This window comes from Coccinella septempunctata, chromosome 2 (genome assembly GCF_907165205.1).
Source record: "Coccinella septempunctata chromosome 2, icCocSept1.1, whole genome shotgun sequence".
Taxonomy (NCBI): Eukaryota; Metazoa; Arthropoda; class Insecta; order Coleoptera; family Coccinellidae; genus Coccinella; species Coccinella septempunctata.
This window is the reverse complement of record NC_058190.1, coordinates 25225638-25242613: the sequence shown is the minus strand read 5'-3', so window position 1 is coordinate 25242613 and position 16976 is coordinate 25225638. Positions and strand designations below refer to the sequence as shown.

At 33.8% G+C, this 16976-nt stretch overlaps 1 protein-coding gene across 1 annotated transcript in view; it reads right to left on the bottom strand.

The window, feature by feature from the left end:
* Positions 1-16976, bottom strand: part of LOC123307115 (DNA mismatch repair protein Mlh3-like) — a 33744-nt gene that overhangs the window by 8092 nt on the left and 8676 nt on the right. The window contains exons 2-6 of the mRNA XM_044889333.1: positions 14369-16670; positions 13424-13753; positions 11259-11477; positions 10937-11206; positions 747-928 (exon numbers count right to left, since the gene is read on the bottom strand). Coding sequence (XP_044745268.1) covers positions 747-928; positions 10937-11206; positions 11259-11477; positions 13424-13753; positions 14369-16670 — 3303 coding nt within the window. The remainder of the gene's footprint in view (positions 1-746; positions 929-10936; positions 11207-11258; positions 11478-13423; positions 13754-14368; positions 16671-16976) is intronic.

Below are 16976 nucleotides of genomic sequence, written 5' to 3'. Positions count from 1 at the left end.
TTGAGTAATAAAATATTTTGACATTGAAATTTTGTGTGGTTCTATATAGTAGGCTAAGAATTTTTCAATACCTATATCCTCGTATAATCTTGCATCGTTTTCGAGAAAAATTCATTCTAGGTTAGTATTCTATTTTTGGGAAATGCCTAACTGCATGTGTTCTGAAGCTAGCCTCGACCAGTGTGATGGTCAAAAGGAAAAGTAAGAAAGAAAAATAAAAAGTTAAATTAATATAAATATTGCGCAAATAAAAATCCACCTTTTTCGACAGCTTTCCGCAGATCGCTCTCTTATAAGTTTGAATAAGTTAGCCCCACAATAACGAATGGATTCTTTCAAATTTCATTTGCAGTCCATCTTATTCTTCCTGCAGTTAATCCCGATTGCACACATCTGATTTTTCTTGGTTACCTAGACTGAGTAGCCTTGGGTGCATTGGATTCAAATCTGGTGAGCGAGCAGGTACACGAAGTGATCATATGATCAATCTTCTTGGAAATTGCTCTTTGAGGAGCTATTTCCACCGAAATGACCAGGAGCCTCATCGCGTTAAATAATACAATTCAGACGTCTAAAGAAACATCTTCTAATAAGGTTTGACTCAAATTTTCAATTCGAGTCGACTAGCAAAAGTGACCGTGTTCTTCAATGAAAAAAGGGCGCTCACGTTAAAAAGTTTCAGTTTGTGAATAGCCTGAATGATTCAAAACGTATATCTGTTGAATATTAGAAATGCATAATTTTACCTCTTTCGTGATCTTATTTGAAAAGCACATAGGAACTGCATTGACTGTTATACCATTCTTTAAAAAACGAAAATGAATTCCGATGCCGTCCAAATATTTTTGATGGCTTCTTAGGAGATCCAAATCTGTTCCTTTCATTAACAGCGTAACATTTTCACATTTCGAACTTTTTCCTTCATATTCTGAAAAACAAACAACAGAATCTTATTTAACATCTATAAACATTTTTTCATTCTGAAATAAATCTCAAGGTAGGTATTTTTCTGAATAATAATAGTATTGAGAATTATGAATACTATTAATCTTTATCAATGTTAACATTAATCTACTTTATTCAAATATTGAATTGATGTGGCCAATGTGGCCATGAAAATCCATAATTGAACTAAAAACATAGTTTTATATGATTTTCACTAACATGAGTTTGTTTACCTTCACGCACCTAAAAATGCTATTATGATAGCGTATCGTTGGCGTTGGTTGAACAATACTCAGGTTAGTGAAAATCAATTATTCTGTTTTATGTATCTTTTATTCATAAAATTCATATTCATAAAAATAAAGTTATTTATTTCAAAAAACACATTGATTATATTGAAATTATCTAATTACATATTATGAAAAACAAGAATACCGAGATAAATCAATACGAAAATAATATTTCTCGTATTGATTCATCTCGGTATCCTTGTTTTTCATAGTAATAACCTGAGGTGTGTTTCAATAAAATAAAAAGGTTTCAATACAGCTATTTTCAAGAAATGACAGGGATTTCTGATTTTTCAAATGTAAAAAATGTTGAAAATTGTTTTATCTTGCTGCAAATTTTTTGCTGATTTAAAACTGTATCAAATGATTCACCTGAATATTTCAAGAGAAAAAATTATGATCTTTTTCCTGTTTCACTACTGAATAATAAGACGTAGGTAGGCGTTACCATAACGACTACCAGTCCTATCTCAAAATACCATATCAATGTCGGACGCTATTCCACACTCAAAGCCAAGGATTACATCCTCTTTAAATGGCGCATAAGAAGCACTTTTTTTACAATCTAGACTACTGCCAGACCAGCGGACATTTCCTGGATCGGGAGGGCAATATAAAAAATTTCGATGGTGTTTCCCTTTAATTGCAATAAGGAAATAAATAGTTTCTTGCCAAACCAATTTTAGGTTTGACATTGTACAGAGTGAGTCTTTGACTCGCACAAATATTTCAACATTAGATTCTTGAGGTCCAAAGAAACACTTTTTTCCTATACAATGCTATTTTTTCCAATTCGGCCCTGATAAAAAGATATAGCTATTTCAAAAATGAGCTGTGCCACCCCTGGAAAAACAAAATTACCTTCAGAATAACTAGCTAAATCTGTGACACTAAAGATCTGTGGATCAAAGATTATAGAGTAGAAAGAAAGGAAACGCCCTCATATCTCTAGTACTAAAAATCGACTACATTTTGTGTAGTGAAAACACATTTGACAATGAGATGGCGCTGAAACGTACTGTCAATTGTCAATACAGAAAAAAATTTTAATAACAGTTTTCTGTTTTATGATTGAATGGCACGAAATTCGAATTCTATTCCTTGTATTGAATATCGAATTTGTTGAAACTAGAAAACAAACATCCTGAGCAACAAAGCAAAAGTATGGTTTTGTTTTGTGATCAGGAACTTAGTTTCAAGAGTTGGGTTCTTTGAATTTTTGGTATTTTCATGGTACGTAATGGTCATAATGAGAGAACTGGAACACGTGGGTGATATCTGATATCTTGGGTTCGAAAAATATTTATCAAATTAATGAAAAACTAAATTCCGAAATTCATTTCATTCGATTAAACCGTTTGTGAGATATAACATTTTTTTATGGTTTTTCAACAGCCTGTATCTTTCAAACAAAGCCGATTCGTATAAAATAGTAAAGGAAAAATTGTTTTTTCCTACTGTTAAAATATTTGTACGAGTCAAAGACTCACCCTGTATACAGGGGAACACCATGCACCAACATTTTTTTTATTTGCTTCTTTTTCCCTTATAATGCCTGCTCAATTTAATTTCTGTCAGTTTTCTGATTCCAAACAAATAAATCAAAAACTGCTTCTCAGGTGCCAGCTTAAGGAACAGTATCTAAGCAGGAACTGTTAAAAAAAAAAGAAATCATGTAAAAGACCTACATTATTTTTTGTCAAGGAATCATCCCTTAAACTATTCATTTATACCTTTATAATGTGTGAAATACGATATTTATACTATGAAGGCTGCATTTATTTCAAAAGGTAATTCAAAATAAAAAATAAAACGTTTTTGAATGGCTTCCTAAATAATGAAGTATAAAATTATTACATCTCGGTGTTAGCTACCTATCACTTTTCACAAATGACACCCCCTCTATATCCTCATTGAGAATTGCGGGTCGTTCAATACTTGTTTTTTTCCTTGATTACAACAGAAACATTTAATATTACAGGAAGTGAAAATTCTACTAATATAATTGAACTTTTAACGCATTACGCGATTTTTACAAGATGAGTTTTTAAACCATGACACGTGTTTCGCTATCCCAATAGCATCTTCAGTTTACCTACACCCACCTGAAGATGCTATTGCGATAGATTAACACGTGTCGTGGTTTTCAACTATTATAATACTGATGCATTCTAAAAAGTTAGTTTAGTAGTTAGTATTATACATCTATGCCTATAGCTTGTCATCCCCGCTCTCCAGATCCGCTTCCACCGGACTACTTGGCGTTATCTTGGAAAATTGGTTTATCAAATACCAGTTTTGAATTTGAATCATCTCAAAGAATACATTCGTGTTCAGTTCAGATTGGTAATGATTTTTGAATCTCCGCCTATGCCATCTGATGGATATACTGGATTTACCGAAAGCTAACTAATCAGTCGTGCCAAATGTAACCACCTTGAAATTCGCACAAAACTGAGCAATTTCTAGTAGTTTGTGGTGTCAACACTGTGCAGCATTGCCGATGCACGACCGATTTGTTTCAATCGTTTTGTTGAATACCATGAATTTTCAGAGCTTCATCGACAATTATCCAACGATGGGGTGACGCGTTATCGTCCAAAAATAAGAAATTTGGCTAAATAGTAGAATGAAACAACGGGAATAATATTATCAGTGACTTGGTGTACGCATCCATGGTAGCAACAAGCACCAACAATTCTGTACGTCTATTGAAACAAATGCCTCTCCAAACACTAACTGTACCAACTCTGAGAAGATGAACTTCCTGAACCGTTCTGCGATTTATGTGCACCAGAGGATGGGTCCATACACAAACACGCCGACGATCCGAAAACCATCCATATCTGCATATCTCGATTCATCTATGACCTTCATCGATCGTCTTCATCGGCTCATTCCAATCGAAGTCACATATGATTTTGAGTCAGCGGGATCCTTCTCAGAAGTCGTCGAGAATGTAGATTAACGTCTCGGAATCTTCGGGCAAAAGGTACGGAGAGCGGCGATAGTTATTGAAGGTTGAAGGATTGGCCGAGTTCGGGTGTCATTGCTCTTCATAAAAAATGTTACGTATTATCGAGCCGTTCCCTACGCATCCATTTTTAAGTATCATTCGCGTTCAATTATCACCAATAGTTAGAATGCCAAAATCGAATTCACATAGATTGAAAGACTTTCATGAAAGAAAAAAAACTGGGTGTGGAAAGCCACGCGATAGAAGTGACATTTTTTTGACAGCGAATTCAGAATTTTGGAAGAGTACTATAGTTATGATAAACTGAGGGAGGAAATTATTTTAATCGAATAAAATTATTACTTCATTCATTGCTGGAAATTATTATATTCATTCAATTTTTCATATCATGATTTTCCAAGAAAGACGTGCCAGGTTTGTGGAAACTGCAAAAGGATATGAGAATCCTTGACTGCAATAATTGATCCATAAAACATGAGAAAACTGATTTGTAATTCCGTATACTGTCATTCTTTTTCTAACATCCATATTCAATGTCATATTCCGTGTATATGTTTTGAGAATTCATGTTTCAAGTTTCCAGTTAAGATGATCGGCTTTTTCATCAGATCCAATGATCGCAGTCACCTCTTGTGTGTACAGAGGGGTATACCAAACTGCTTGATTTTGGATGTTTCTGGTACTTCTAGGCTATTTAGGTAGAAACGTTGAAAGAAGTGCTGGGTTTGACTTTCGTGAAAAGTCTGTTAGTTGAAAACCGTTTCACGATTTTTCATCGTCATTTGTCTTGAAGATATAACAAAATTTTGATATTTTGTCGATTTCGGAAACGTGCCATAACTTCTTTATTTCCGAAAATATCTAAAAACGGTAAAAACTTTCTACAGGCACTTTTTCACTAGGAATACGATACTATATTCAATTTTTCTCAAACTCCTGTAGTAAGGGTAGAAGGCGTTAAAAACGAATGCATTTTTTTCTGGATCTCATGTCATCCAAAAGAAATACAAAAAAAATACATATATATGGGGACAGTTTTTTGTGTATTTTAAAACTTGAAAAAGTAACAATGAAGTTACAAAACTTAGCTCATTGAGGAAATTGGATGTTTTCTTCCTACTTATTCCTAATCCTACGATCTCAACGCAGTGAGCTATTTTTTTTTTTGTATAAGATGAGATAAAAAAAAAAGATATCATTCGTATTCAAAATAAAGACTTAATTTTTGTTTCACCCTAAGTAAAACAGAAAAAAAATTAATATAAAACCGTATTCCCAATCCAACAATGCCTGTTTAAATGGTTTCGAAATATTTTCGAAATTAAAAAAAAATTGAATATAGTATAAAAAATTGAATATAGTATCGTATTCCTAGTGAAAAAGTGCCTGTAGCAAGTTTTTATTGTTTTGAGATATTTTCGAAAATAAAGAAGTTATGGCACATTTTCTAAATTACAAAATATTAAAATTTGGTAATACAGGGCGTATTTGAAGGTGAGGTTTTTTTTTTAACAGAAGGTAGAACTGGTCAACACGAAGCGTTTCACCAAAAATCACCTATACAAAACTTTCAAAATGACAAAGTTGAAAAAAATTGAAAATGATTACTGAACTAGATCCTAATAGACCGTTTCTTAGCTGAATTATCGCAAAGCAGTGGGTAAAAACTTATCTCGTGATACGACCATGTGGTTTCGTTTAGGATATTGGCTCGTTCGATATTTACGTGGTAATGAAAATGGAAACTTAGGATTGCCGAATTGTTCTCATTATTTTTCAGTAACTCACACGATTTTATGAAATGGCTCATTTCGATACCAACTGATATAGAAGAGACTTAGGACACAAGTGTAAAAAATAGAATAATACTTCGAAATCTCACAAATAAAATTGGTCTAAATTATTCACGAGTTTTTTCACAATGGGCATCACAATCTTATTGTTCGAACATTCCAACAATCGTCGTAAAAATAGGATGAAATCGGGAAACATCATAGCACTTTTTTAACATAACTAACATAAGCATTTCCAAGAAACTGGCTCGATTTTCTACATTTTTTTTCACCCTAAATTGCACGATACAACACTTATGATTCTCTCAAATGTGACCTGATGCATCTAATCCAATGAACTTGGTACTGAACCATTCATTGCCCAGCCATATGTTTATGTTTTGTTTTGTTTCGTTTTTGCGATGCCGGAGTCCTCTTCCACAGTACCGTACTTGAAATTCAATGAAATTTTGTCGAACTTCTAGGGGTTGCATCTCAGCCATCTTGGATATTTTATATAGACGATTTTTGGTAATTTAGACTTATTTCGATGAGTTCTACCTTCTGCCAAAAAAAAAGACTCACCTTTGAAAACACCCTGTATATTCGAGACAAGGCATATATCGTGAGATGGTTTCCACGACTTTTCACGAAAATCGAGCTCAGGACTCCTCTCAACCTAGTTCGGATGTATCAGAAACAGCCAAAAATTGGTATATACTCTGTACAGGGTTGGCAAAATTCGTTGTCTACTGAGGGGATCTCGAGAACTATGTTTCACTATATTGAATAGGTAGGTACCTAATAAGGCAATGAGTAGGTAAGGCGTTATCATAGTGACAGTTAAATATGCATTTATTTTTCGTGGACTCGGTATTATCGATTGACGAATCAGTTTTCCTATGCATCTATTTCTAATTCAGAATGTTCGAAAATGACAGTTTCTCAATTATTGTTCATAACTCAAAATTTGGAAATGATAATCTGGTTCCATTTTCAGATTTGTATTAAGCAATAAAAAAGAACTAGCTCTCGAGATCCCCTCAGTAGGCAACGAATTTTGCACACCCTGTGTACGGCCCTTCAAACAAAAACTTCATAAATGAAGGTTATATAAGCTGCGACAGTACTACGTGGTTATACAGGATCTTTCACGAGGAACCTCACCCATATTCATACGGGAAACTACTGAACGTATTTTCATGAAATTCAGCACTTATAAGTATTTCACGATGCTGATGAAATCTAAAATATTTTCAAGGCATGAGCAAATCCGGTTTTTCCGGAAATGACGTCAACTTCCGTTTTTCAAATTAGAACACCATTTTTTTATTGCAGAAATAGATTCCTTAGAAAATTTCAAGTTATTTTGATGTAACATTTTTCAGTTTTGGTTGGAAAATTCTCTCTGAGCGGGAAAATTCGAAAAAAAAATCGAAAATAGAGCTCCGCTGAAACAAGAATTACTTCGAGGTTTTTGGATGGAAAATTTTCATTTTTGGGATTTTTCAAGATGTAAGATTGATGTATCCACTTTAAAAATCGAAATCGCGATTCATGATACAGGGGGTGAAAAAATCGCTTTCAAAGTTAGGGATGACAAAATCGTGAAAAATAAATTTTTTCAAATTAAAACCCCATTTTTTTATGGCAGATATTGAATCTACGTTAAAAAATAATGTGAGTGTATGCATCACACCCTTGCCCTAAAATGGATATTTTCTGAGTTATTCACAAAAAACTGTTTTTCGTCTTGAATTTTCAGCTATTTCTTTTCCCTTCACGCCAAAAAGATGAAATTTTCAGGAACTGTTACTTAAACCATGCTGTAGATTTTTCACCCCTTCTTGAAACCGACTTCAAGTTACTATTAGGAGAACCATGGCAAACTCTCGCAGTTATAACTGGAGAAGATGCTCAAAGTTTTGACCGTTAATTTCTAGACATTTATTTATACGTCTCAGGAATGCTTCGTGCGTTGCTCTTCTTATTTCATCGGGAGGAAGAGATCTGCAAAAGTGTTTAAAAACCAAATTGAGTTTCAAAACTATGAATCTAAAAATCTAAACAAACCTGAACGCATTTCTGACTCGTTCTATGCAGTCCTCTTTATCAGTCAGGGGAGTTGAGTAGACAATATTTTTTATCCTACCCCAAACATAATAGTCTAAAGGAGTTAAATCGGGAGAACGTGGTGGCCAAAGATGTGGACCATTGTTCGCCAACCATCGATCTTCAAATAGCCTGTAGAGGATATTTGACACATTGAGTGAATTGTGTGGAGGCGCGCCATCTTGTTGATACCATAAGTCATTATGGTTCTGTACTAGCGGCTCAATTATTTGAGTCAATATGTCAGAATTTCTATCTCCTAAGGGAGAACATTCTTTAAATAATGCAAACATGTGTAGTGTTCTATCTTACCAGTTAAAGTCCCATCATAAATGTGAACATCGAGAATTGCATTATTTTTGATGGCGCAAAAAACATTGAAACTCCAGGTCTCTTGAAAGTTCCATTGTCTGAAGTGGTGGTTGTTCTCTTCATCCCAATAATGACTGTTATGCCTATTGAAAGAACCATTCTTTATGAATTTAGATTCATATGTCCAAATTATACAGTCCAAAAAGTTTTCATTCTCTTGAAATCGAATCATCATAGCTTCGCAAAACTCTGTTCTCTTGACGAAATCAGTTTCCTTCAAATGCTGTACCCTATTGAATTTATATGGGTGCATTTTATGTTTTTTTAATATTCTCCAAACACTCGATTGAGATAATCCCAGATCAATCTCGGCATCTTTGAGAGAATTTTGAGGATTCACACGAAAATATGCAAGAACTCTAATTTCGTTGTTCTCATCTTCTACTACACTTTTTTCTCTGTGTATAGTTTTCTTAACGAAAGATCCGACATTTCTCAAGTTTGTCATGGTTCTGTTAATGGCATCTCTCGTTGGTCTGGGTCGGTCAGGAAACCTCTCAATGAACAGTCGAATCGTTCTATCTACAACTTCATTACATTCTCCATGAAGTAGAATGAGATTTAAATGATCTTCATTGGTAAAATTAGGCATAGTGATCGATTTTATAACTTAATATGAATTATCACCAAATTAATAGTAAACACAAAATGCTACTGAATAAGGAGGAATTTGGCAGATGTAATTAATGATATCTATCATTAAAAAAAAGAATGTGAAACATGGTAAGTTTTTGCATATGGTTCATAAGGAATTATTTATTTATCACTGGAGAGAAAACCGATGGCCGATTAGTTGAAATAAAGAGGTTTCCGATACAAATTCGAATCAAAATTCGCCATCTATTTAGGAACAACCTGTAACTTTTTTCTCTTGCATATTAGGGTAGTAAAATCTAAAACATGGTTTAAGTATCAGTTCCTGAAAATTTCATCTTTTTGGCGTGAAGGGAAAAGAAATAGCTGAAAATTCAAGACGAAAAACAGTTTTTTGTGAATAACTCAGAAAATATCCACTTTAGGGCAAGGGTGTGATGCATACACTCACATTATTTTTTAACGTAGATTCAATATCTGCCATAAAAAAATGGGGTTCTAATTTGAAAAAATTGATTTTTCACGATTTTGTGATCCCTAACTTTGAAAGCGATTTTTTCACCCCCTGTATCATGAATCGCGATTTCGATTTTTAAAGTGGATACATCAATCTTACATCTTGAAAAATCCCAAAAATGAAAATTTTCCATCCAAAAACCTCGAAGTTATTCTTGTTTCAGCGGAGCTCTATTTTCGATTTTTTTTTCGAATTTTCCCGCTCAGAGAGAATTTTCCAACCAAAACTGAAAAATGTTACATCAAAATAACTTGAAATTTTCTAAGGAATCTATTTCTGCAATAGAAAAATGGTGTTCTTATTTGAAAAACGGAAGTTGACGTCATTTTCGGAAAAACCGGAGGTGCTCATGCCTTGAAAATATTTTAGATTTCATCAGCATCGTGAAATACTTATAAGTGCTGAATTTCATGAAAATACGTTCAGTGGTTTCCCGTATAAATATGGGTGAGTTTCCTCGTGAAAGACCCTGTATATGTAGGCCGCGAGGATTGCACATTTTCCAAGTTATACAATGAGCTGCACACATTTCGCCAATTTCTGATTGAGAGCAAGTGAAGGATTTTGTCTAATCCATTATAAGAAGTAATGACATGGGTTACATTATTAGAATTTTGTAAATTGTAACTTCTCCAGTCTTTACTTGAGATCCGTGAGATCGTCTGATATGTCATAGGATCAAAATAGGTAGAAAATTAGCTTCGCCTGCCAATAAATGCCTGATTTTGCTCTTTTAGAATATATCACAGTATCACAGAAATACTATGATTTTTCTGAGCGATACGCCATTGACTTTCGAAAAGTTCCCAAAAAGATGGGGTCAGTTAAAAAATCGTCAAGACCAAACGGTTGCACCGAGTTAGATGAAATTTCGAGCTTTATCAGTGGAAGATATGCTCTTTAAGAATATGTATCACATTTAGATAACCATGATTTTTTATCTCAGTGTATTACCTACCATTTTTTTTATTGAGTTCATTACCCGTATGCGCGCCAATGATGAACACAAAATTCTTAATTGCATGTCAGAAAATGCGTAATTACTACACCTCTTGAAACCCATCAAATTTCATTCGCATATCTCGACCGGTTTCAGAGCAGTAAATACCTATTTAGGCTAAAACTGACTATTTAGACAGTTTCTAAGTAGAATTTCAACACCCCGTATCTCGGAAAACGAACCATTTGAGGATAAAAGTTATATAGCATAATGTCATTATTTTTTCATGCAGAATCACCTTCTAAAGTTTGTTGCACTTATTCTCTGTAACTGTAGGTAAAATGTAATACAAAACAATTCTGAGGAAGTCAAAATTTCAATTCAAAAAACATACTTTCTGTGGAAGATAATGATTACCTTTGAGTAAGTCCTCGAGTCTTATACGCTCATGAACTGCGTGCTGATCGAAGAGAATCAAATAAGATGTTTTCCTATCGATGGTAGCTATGAACTTCTGATCAATTTGTCCAATCACTTTCAGATCCTTGAACAACATTTTGTTGAATTTGTTATCATTCAGTATTTGGAGTGGGATTTTGGACATTTTTGTTCGTATGATGTTCGGTACTTCCTTTTCATATTCGTTCACTCTTTCTTTGTATAAACTTTCGAAGAATTTTTTCGGATCTTGAAAGGAATTCTGCTTTTAACACGGCTAGTGTGGCTAAAAAATACTTACCGCTGCCTCTGATGAACTTTTCCCATTTGACAACACCCAGATCATTCGAATATGATTTTAGAATTTCGTCATGAAGTTTTTCCTTTGAGATTGGACTCAGACTTTTCTCTAGTTTCGGATCGGGTATCAAAACTGGTGATAAGCCCTTCGGTAGAAAATGAGGTCTTTCTTTTAAAATGTAAATTTCTTGTTTTTTCGGGTGAACGAAAGATGTCATTCCTGATGAAGAAATATGTATTAGTAACCCAACTAAATCCTTGGCCTTAGCTGATTCCAGAGAAAATACTTCACGCAAATTATTATAATATCGCAGTGGCCGTCGATTCTGGACTATGCTTTATAGTTTAAAACCTTTTAGTAAAAAGCAACACAAAGCCTACTGCTATGTAAAAATCATTTATAGAGATTAAGCATTTTCTATAATCCTAATATAAGATCTTTAAAATTAGGTGCCTATTGCCTATTGATTTAGTATTAACAATCACATGCAGAATCGAAAAAAAACAGAAAAGTCATTCGCCATTCAAAGCTTGAGGTCATAAGGTCAATTCAATTGTTCCACTAGTTATGAAGTGAGACGTGTAATTACTTATTATCATTTCATAATGAATATCTGAAAATACTTCATAAGTTATATAACAATATAACTTATATGAAGTTTTTTTCAAATTACCTACTATTGAAAAATGAGTGAAGATGAGCAGGTAGGTATTTCGAATTAATTCACTTAGAGAAATTGTAATTCAATAAGAGAGAAGCGGATCAAGCTAGTCCCTCTCGAGAGCTAGGAACGCATGCGCGTCATTGGTTTTCTGACAGTTTTGGAACGAGTTGTAGAAAATAAATGGATATAGAGATCGTGTTTTAGTGGCCAAATTGCTGATTGTAAATCAAGTCCACTTAAGCAAATACACATTATTAGGGTTTATATATCTTGTAGAATATAACAGTCGCATTTGAATTTCTTCATTAAAATTATGAGTAATGTGAAAATCAACAATAATGTATCAAAAATTCAAAACATCTTAGCAAGTATGAATTAACCTGAAACTTTCATTATAATGATTTTTGACAAAACTTTTGAAGCCCAATCATAAACGTTTTTATTAAAAACCAACAACGGATGTGTTTGCCCAAAAATAAGATTTTAATGTGAACCTACATTGGGCGTTATCAAACGATAATAGTGGAATAACGCCGATTGATGAGAACAGCTATATTCCAACAAGAAACTCTCTTACTTAAAAATAAAAACGCCCACGTCATGGTCAGAACTCCCACATGTTGGTCAATAGCGTCCAACGGTCGTTTGACTGGTCGTAATTATCGAAGTGGACGTTATTGACATTTAGAACATTCTTCACAAATATACTTAACGGAACATAAACTATAACATAAATGAGCAATATTATCCCCTGACTACGCCCCTGCCGCCGCCCGAAAACATCGGGAAGGCTCTCGAACCGGGGCGTATCGATATAAAAGATTAGCGCGGTGGGCTCGATGGCAGTTAGTATTCTGTACAGACCCGAGGGAACAGATAATTCCCGTAGAGTTACAAAATGCAAAGTATTGAAAGTGAATTAGAGAGTAGTAAAATAAAAAAGTGTAGTAGTTGTGGTAATAAATTACACGTTCTGAAAAGGAGACAATTCAGTTAACTCGGAGAACGTTATAGGTAATATGGAGAAAATTGAAATATAAAAAGAAAGTATGAAAGATCATATTTTTCGTATTACAGAAGAACCCAGACGTTCTTATGTATTTTGTTTGTCAAGTTCTCGACCATATGGATCATGTGCGATGGGGTTGAAATGTAGCTTTTTGGTAGAATAAAGAAAATTCACTCCTTCTCTTTCAACGTAATGAATGGACAAAGAGAGAAACTTATTTCTACATTCATGATAGCTAAGGGCCAATTTCATAAAACGGTGATAAACTCCACTTAACTGAAATTCAGATTCATTTTCAAACAAACATTGACATCTGCTTCGTTTAAAAATTGAACTAAGGAGGGTAAAGAAACCATAAAACACAAGCCTTAAGCTAATCAGCGTAATCGACATAAATTGGCGTATTTCTTTCCTTAACGCCAGTTACGTCTGATCTCAGCTTATATCACCGGGGAAATTGACCCTAAGTTTAAAAAGGGTTGTGTAAGTTACCTGTTCTTTCATTGAAATAAAATTCATTTCCCTCAGGATCAAATTTCGTCAACCATATATCTCCTGCTGGAATTTCACCTTCGACGTTTGCCTTAGTGTTGATGGCAGTATTTATTTTATGTTCATTCACTACATTCTCATTCAGAGTTATGATCAAATTCGAAGTTTGTGCTGTTTCAATGGCAGTTAAAGTTCTCAAATCTTTATCCTCATCAAAATGTTTATCATCAAAGATCCCTTCCACATCGAAGCTTACAGCAGAGTTTGGAAGGAAAGTCAAATCATTCACAGGTTTTTTCAGTGTCCTGTTCTCAGAATTGATAATTACATCTGAAAACAAATCTGGAGATTCGACAAAATCATCATTGGTCGACGGAATTTTATGGTTGAAATAATGGCTTTTTTGCCTGATATCTCGGTTATTATCTTTCCTGTTTTCAAAGGAGAATTTTGCCTTACACTTTTCTTTCATTTCATTGCATTTGCGTTTGTTTTTGATGAATTTTTTCCATAAAGGACTTCTCTTTTTTCTTTCAATATTATTTTCTTGTTCCAAGCTATCTGTGGTGAATACTTCTCTGGCTTCCTTCGAAAAAGACGATAAGTTTTTATCGTTCTGAAAAAGGTGGTTGTTTTTCAAATTTAAAAATAATTTATCGATATTCTGCTTTGTTCTGTGAACATATTGAAGTCTTGAAACATCAATAGGCTCAGTATTGTATTTTCTAAAAACACTTTTCGAATTTTCTCTCTTGGTTTCATTTCGTGGAAAATCGGCATCCTTTAGGGAAAACGAGTAGTCATGAACTTTTCTAACCACTTTATGTTCTGAGAAATAGGGGCTTTGGCACCTTTGGTAACCTCCCTCAGAAATATATTTTCTCCATGTCGTTATATTTCTATTGGTTGTTTTAGGAAAATTTGGAAATAGCAAATTCGAATTACCATTCAGTTTTTCATCTTCTCGGTTTTTTTCAGGAGTTATTTTGACCTTAGGTATAGGACTGAAGGGTAAATTATTAAAATCAAAAACTTCCGACGGTAAATTATAATCCAATTTCCCGCTATTGAAAGTCATTATTCTCCTCGAATTGTTATCTGCCAATTTTCCATTCATGAGTTGGTTATTATCGAAAAGTCCTCCCTCAAATTCAACGTCATTCTGGAAATTGAACACGTATGACTTATTTGTGTCGTACAACAGATTATTCTTCGTGAAATTCAAGAAACAGAAATTGTTCGACAATTGGTCAAAACAGTTTTTGACTTCATGAGGTTTTATATTTTTTGAATAGTTATGATTCGATTTGCAGGAACGCAATATTGTGAAATTTCCATCATATTGATTTTCATACATCAGTTTGTTCGTATTTTCATCTCCAAACAAAAAACTCGAGCCTTTGGGTTTTTTAATGATATTTCTTTTTGAACTGTAGTTGGGATCAAGTTTTTTAGTTCCGAAATATGGGCTCGTTAAATAATTCCCAGATTTATGTTCGGATTTTTCATTGAAATATCCATTTTTCCGCTTTTTCTTTTCTGGGATGGAGAATGCGAATATTTCAGAGAAATTTGATTGACCTTTGTAGACGTTGGTATTTTTCTTCCTCTTCAGTCTAACTGAGACCGATATGTTCTCATTAAATTGATGATTCTTACTTTTAGTTATATTTTGAAAGAAGATGTTAGATTCCATAATGGTTTCAATTGAGTTATTTATATTCATATCGGAATTGTCTTCAGAAATTTGAGTTGGTTGGAAGGAGGTATCCCCTTTGAATAATTCAGTTGATTTCAAGAACATGTACATCAAAAAGTCCTTCCCTTTTTCTTCCGTGTTAGTAAAATTAGAGAAGAGTGTTTCGTCTGGTATTTTTTTGGCTAAGATATCTGCGCAGTTTCGCTCCAATCTACAAAATTTTTTCATCTTAGTTTCGTCTGCAATATTTTCTTCACGATGTTCAACTATGATATTATTTTCAAAGTGTTGTTCTTCTTCTTGGTATCTTTTCCCTTCGAGTTCTTTCTCCTTATATTCACTTTCACGAGAAGTTTTAAGTTTATTGTGTTTTTGTTTTCTAATTGGTAGGGATTTAAGTTTGCCCTTTTTCACTGGAGATATTTTGTGTTTTCTCATAGGTTCAATTTTCTTTAATTGAAACTCACTCTGTTCAGTGACATCTTCTATAACACAAGATTCTTCTTTCCCAGTTTCCGGATTCTCTAACCAATCTTTGAATCCAAAACCTTTTACAGCTCCTACTAAATCGGAAACTCCACATACACTTTTCCTCTTTTCAGTTGGTTTATTATCCACTTCATTAATTTCCGTTTCACCACGGAAATTTGATATTAATTTCTCTATACAACGATGGATAATGTCTATATTCAGAAAATCAACTTTGGGTTCGGAATTCTCGTACATGATGATGTAATTCGATATCGAACATTTTATATTCAACACATAGGCTGGGTAAAGAGCTTTAACCGATTGTATTTTTTTCTTGGCAACCTTCGATAACTCCTTACAGATGAAAGCTTGTAGTTTTGAGTGATGAACTGGACGCTTATTTACGAAAATATGTTGGATGTTATTGTCTTCAAAGAATTCCTTCGACAGCAGTGCTTCCAGTGTAACTTTATCCTTCTGTACCTTTATTACAACTGTGTCATCATATTTGATTTCAGGATATAAATCTGTGAAAGATTTGATGATATTCTCGCTTTTGGGACGTTTAAATAACAGTGTTCCAGTTATATCATCCCTCAAAGTTATCGAAATTTGCGGATGGATTATGGACATACTCTTAAGGAATGTAATTATTTCTTCAAATTCGAATTCTTTTTTTAATCGCTTCTGTCTCACGGGCAGATTATGGAAAAAACTATCTACTGTAATGGTTGTGCCGTTACTCTGTCTTCGCTTTGCTGGTGCTACTTTTCCATGCTTACCCAAGTTTATGCTCTTCGAAAATGTGTTTTCAGAGGAAGCATATTTTGAGGTGATAACGAGAGTTTTGGACACATTCGAAATACTCCACAGACTTTCACCTTTGTAGCCATAACTTTTTGGTTTTTTCTCCAGATCCATCAAAGTTTGACATTTGCTTGTTGAATATTTACGGGCTATTTTATCCAAGTTTTCTTGTGATATTCCTACACCATTGTCTACTACTTGAATCCTGAAATTCACAGAATTCAGTCTGATGGCAACTGCAGATGATTTAGCGTCCAGGCTATTCAAAACCTATAATGAATGCAATTAAAAAATTACTTTATATGATGGTATGTACATAAGCTGTTGAAGATATTAGTTTGAAATCTGGCAGTAAATATAATAAAATTTATCGAGTGGACTTAAATTTCGTGTATAAGTACTTGATTTATTTTCTTCAACAACATGTTTCAGATGAAGTAAGAAGTAAAGCAAAAAATCCGACAGTTTTAGAAAGACGTGGTTGAAGGTCATATTAACTTTTTTGATTGCCACAGTACCCGTCAATATAAATAGTAAATATCTGGAAGGTACCAAAAAAAAAGACCGTCCCATTGA